We start from the raw sequence: 4,719 nt of genomic DNA, 5'->3' as shown, positions 1-4,719 counted from the left end.
CATTCGTACCCAAGAACATGATGAATATAATGATTAAAGTGAATATCATTATCATTCTCACTTATGAACGCGCTTGATTGACAACCACTTCCGTTCTACATGCAACCGAGCTTGAATGTGTATCTCTTAGATTCTCCAACAGAATCTTCGTGGTATAAGCTAGATAGATGGCGGCATTTATGAGGATCTGGAAAGTCTCACCTTGTCTGTGGTATTCCGAGTAGGATTCCGGTAATGAATGACTGTGACGTGCTTCAAACTTGCAAGTGCTGGGCGTTAGTGACAGACGCAAAAGAATCAAGGGATTCTATTCCAGTAGGAGCGGGAACCAACCAGTGATTAGCCGTACTGTGACAGAGTGCGTGAGCATTAGTTTTCACTGCGAGGATGGGATGTAGCCATCAACCATGGGTGATGCCTCCAGACGATTAGCCGTGCGAGTGACAGCCGCATAGGATTATTTTCCCGAGAGGATTGAAAGTAGCCACAGCTGATGGTGAACCCCTATACAAAGCTTGCCATGGAAAGGAGTAAGAAGGATTGAGTAGAAACAGTAGAAGAGCAGGCGTCCTTGGGCCATACAGCATCTCCATTCGCTTATCTGAAATTCTCATCAATGAATCTGCATAAGTCTTCTATCTCATTTATTATTTCTATTTTCTTATTTATATTTTTGAAAACCCATAAACCATTTTAATCTGCCTGACTGAGATTTGCAAGGTGACCATAGCTTGCTTCATACCAACAATCTCTGTGGGATCGACCCTTACTCACGTAAGGTTTATTACTTAGACGACCCAGTACACTTGCTAGTTAGTTGAACGGAGTTGTGAATTTAACCAAGAGCCACAATAGTTTTTGTGTATATACCAAAGAGCCAATATTGATGATCACAATTTCGTCCACCAGTAGCCAAGGATGTCAGGCCTGTGATAACGAACGATCAGAGTGGACATGCCGGAATGGTTTATAGGTATGACTAGAAGTCTTGGCGACTCCCTGCATGGGTGATGGGGGTGATTCATCACTAGTAGTAATGGAAGTATCGACTGACATTTTTGCGGTTTTTAACTATGATTTCTGCGATTTTAAGGTTTAGAATAATTTCTAATTTGGGTTGGGACTTTGGCTTAAATGATTCGGTTTTGAAAGTTAGTCAGAATTCTTGATTTAAAAGATATGGTTTAAACGAAAGGCGAGTTCTCTGATTTTGTTCAATTGTGAAAATGGTTTCCAAATTTCTCATGTCGAAACGGATTTAGTTTGTAAATTTTTAATTTAAGAAAATCATGATTTGAAGTAGGCAACTTCCGAGTAAACTATTTTGACTCCTATCAGAAAACTCAACAGTGATCTGGTCTTGAATGAACTATTTTGAATGATTTGGTTTTGAAACTAAGATTGGAACTTTGATCAAATAATACGATTTAAAGAGGAAAAGTGAGTCCTAAGATTTTGTTCACTTGTATTTTGGTTTGTAAGATCTAATTTAACAAAAGGGATTCAAATGGAAAGGTTTTGATTTAAAGGTTTTGATGAATTTAGGCAAATCATGCTTTAAAACGTTTGGGTTACAAATAAAAAGTTTTTGACTCTTTTGATATGGTTTTAACAATAGACTTATTTAGATTGAAGTTGATTTAAAGGTTTTGACAAATATTACAAAATCGATATTTGGTTTAACGAAAAATTTTGGTTTCTTAATGATGATAATCAGAGTGACGCAACAGAAGTTGTATGCTAAGTTGTCGACGTGTGAGTTCGAGAAGAGGGAAGTGAAGTTCTTAGGTCACGTGGTGAGCAAAGGAGGAATAACCGTGGATCCTTCTAAGGTAGAAGCAGTGATGGAATGGGAAAGACCGACGACTATGACGGAAGTCAAAAGCTTTTTGGGCTTAGCCAGATATTACCAGAGATTTATTGAAGGATTTTCCCGGATTGCACTACCTATGACGAAGTTGACAAGGAAGGAAGTGCCTTTGTTTGGACGTCGGAGTGTGAAGAGAGTTTTCAGACTTTGAAACAAAAGTTAACTTCAGCAGCTATTTTGATCTTGCCGGAATCGCATGAGCCATTCGAGGTATACTATGATGCTTTTCTGAAGGGTTTGGGTTGCGTGTTGATGCAACACCGGAATGTGGTGGCTTATGCATCGCATCAACTGAGGCCGCATGAGATAAACTACCCAACTCATAACTTGGAATTAACGGCGTTTGTGTTTGCACTGAAGATTTGGAAGCACCACTTGTATGGAGTGAGGTTTAGTGTCTTTTCTGATCAGAAAGAGCTTAATATACGTTAGAGAAGATGGATGGAGTTGCTTAAGGCCTACGACTTTGAACTAAGTTATCATCCTGGAAGGGCGAATATGGTAGTAGACGCATTGAGTCTGAGATCTTTAACAATTGCTTGGATAAAAATCAAGGAAGAGGAGCTAGTGGATAAGTCGTGGATCTTAAGCTGGACATTGGTGAGTGTGCTAGAAGAACTTGTTTGGACTAGTTGCTGATTTCAAGCACGTTTAAGACGGAAATTCAGAAGGCTCAGCAAGATAAGCAGAAGCTTCAGAAATTGTCCCAACCAGTTGGTGATAAGAGGTATGAGGATTTCGCTAAGGATGGTGAAGGATTGTGGAGATATAAGGGAAGAATTTGCATACCGGATGTCGGGAGGTTGAGGCAAGACTTGTTGTCGGCAGCTCACTACAGTGGATTTCCTATTCATCCCGGAAGGGCGAAGATGTAGTATGACTTAAAGAAGATGTTCTGGTGGCCTGAGTTGAAAGGTGATGTAGCTACAGCGGTATCCAAGTGTTTGACATGTCAGAAGGCGAAGATAGAGCATCAGAAGCTGTCAGGAATGTTACAGCCTCTTGAGATTCCTCAGTTAAAGTGGAAAGGAATCGCGATGGATCTTGTGACCGGTTTTCCGAAGACTAGTGTAACAACCCAGACCACCTGCTAGCACGATATTGTCCGCTTTGGCACACAAGGCCTCACGGTTTTGCCTTTGACGATAGGGATGATAGCCGAAGCCCCCCACACTCACTCGTCAAAATGCGTCATGCTAGGGAGAGGCATCCACATCGTTATAAGGCATGCTTCATTTCCCTCCCAAACCGATGTGGGACCTTACAATCCATCCCCCTAAGGGAGCCCAGTGCCCTCGCTGGCACATTGATCTGGACTCGGGCTCTGATACCATCTGTAAGAGCCCAGACCACCCGCTAGCACGATATTATCCGCTTTGGCACACAAGGCCTCACGGTTTTGCCTTTGACGATAGGGATGATAGCCAAAGCCCCCCACACTCACTCGTCAAAACGCGTCATGCTAGGGAGAGGTATCCACATCCTTATAAGGCATGCTTCGTTTCCCTCCCCAGCCGATGTGGGACCTTACAACTAGGCTGGGATTTGATGCGGTTTGGGTGATCGTTGTTCACTTAACCAAGTCCGCTCATTTTCGGCCTATCTGAGTGAACTGTTCTGTGGAGGAGTTGGCGAGAGAAAATATCGACACGGTAGGATGATGGAGAATGAGATGCCTTGGCAACTTGTTTGATTAGCAATGTTGAGAGTAGGATGCTTCATGGAGAATATATATATATATATGTATATATATCTCATCGCGTGATTCGGATTTTCGAGGGCGAAAATCTTTTTAAGGAGGGAATGATATAAGAACCCGAGTTTTTCATGAATAAAATCATTTAAATGCCCAAATTAAATTTCGGAAAGTTAGGATGAGAATTTGGGGCGCGAGAAGAAGTGAAAACAGCCAAAAACCTTAGAAAAATATTTGAGATGGTAGTGTTAAAGGTTTAGCCCAAAGTTGGGTCGAACGTGCTAAAAATGCTAACGGGTTGGACCGGCTCCATGTTGGGCCCAGCCCAACATATATAAGGGTTCATTAATGAACCCTGGTGCACGAAATTGTGATCATCAATGGCGCCATCATCATGGTACGCTCAATTGCAATCTCAACTCTTTATCACAACTTCGCACAACTAACCAGCAAGTGCACTGGGTCGTCCAAGTAATAAACCTTACGCGAGTAAGGGTCGATCCCACGGAGATTATTGGTATGAAGCAAGCTATGGTCATCTTGTAAATCTCAGTCATGCGGATTCAAATGGTTATGGAGGATTGATAATTAAAAGATGAATAAGACATAAAATAAAGATAGAGATACTTATGTAATTCATTGGTGAGAATTTCAGATAAGCGTATGGAGATGCTTTGTCCCTTCCGTCTCTCTGCTTTCCTACTGTCTTCATCCAATCCTTCTTACTCCTTTCCATGGCAAGTTGTATGTTGGGAATCACCGTTGTCAATGGCTACAGTCCCGTCCTCTCAGTGAAAATGTTCAACGCGCTCTGTCACAGCACGGCTAATCATCTGTCGGTTCTCAATCAGGTTGGAATAGAATCTAGTGATTCTTTTGCGTCTGTCACTAACGCCCAGCCTTCAAGAGTTTAAAGCTTGTCACAGTCATTCAATCCTCGAATCCTATTCAGAATACCACAGACAACGTTTAGACCTTCCGGATTCTCTTGAATGCCGCCATCAATTCTAGCTTATACCACGAAGATTCTGATTAAGGAATCCAAGAGATATCCACTCAATCTAAGGTAGAACAGAGGTGGTTATCAGGCACGCGTGCATATGTGAGAATGATGATGAGTGTCACGGATCATCACATTCATCAAGTTGAGGAA

The 4,719-nt window shown here is 41.9% G+C and overlaps 1 protein-coding gene across 1 annotated transcript in view; it reads left to right on the top strand.

The window, feature by feature from the left end:
• Positions 1-2,745, top strand: part of LOC110278175 (uncharacterized) — a 21,592-nt gene extending 18,847 nt beyond the window's left edge. Inside the window, exons 4-7 of the mRNA XM_021136384.1 lie at positions 910-973; positions 1,094-1,151; positions 1,629-1,832; positions 2,527-2,745. Coding sequence (XP_020992043.1) covers positions 910-973; positions 1,094-1,151; positions 1,629-1,832; positions 2,527-2,745 — 545 coding nt within the window. The remainder of the gene's footprint in view (positions 1-909; positions 974-1,093; positions 1,152-1,628; positions 1,833-2,526) is intronic.
• Positions 2,746-4,719: the final 1,974 nt, after the last annotated feature.

The sequence above is a fragment of the Arachis duranensis genome, chromosome 2 (genome assembly GCF_000817695.3).
Source record: "Arachis duranensis cultivar V14167 chromosome 2, aradu.V14167.gnm2.J7QH, whole genome shotgun sequence".
NCBI lineage: Eukaryota > Viridiplantae > Streptophyta > Magnoliopsida > Fabales > Fabaceae > Arachis > Arachis duranensis.
This window is presented reverse-complemented; position numbering and strand designations above follow the sequence as displayed.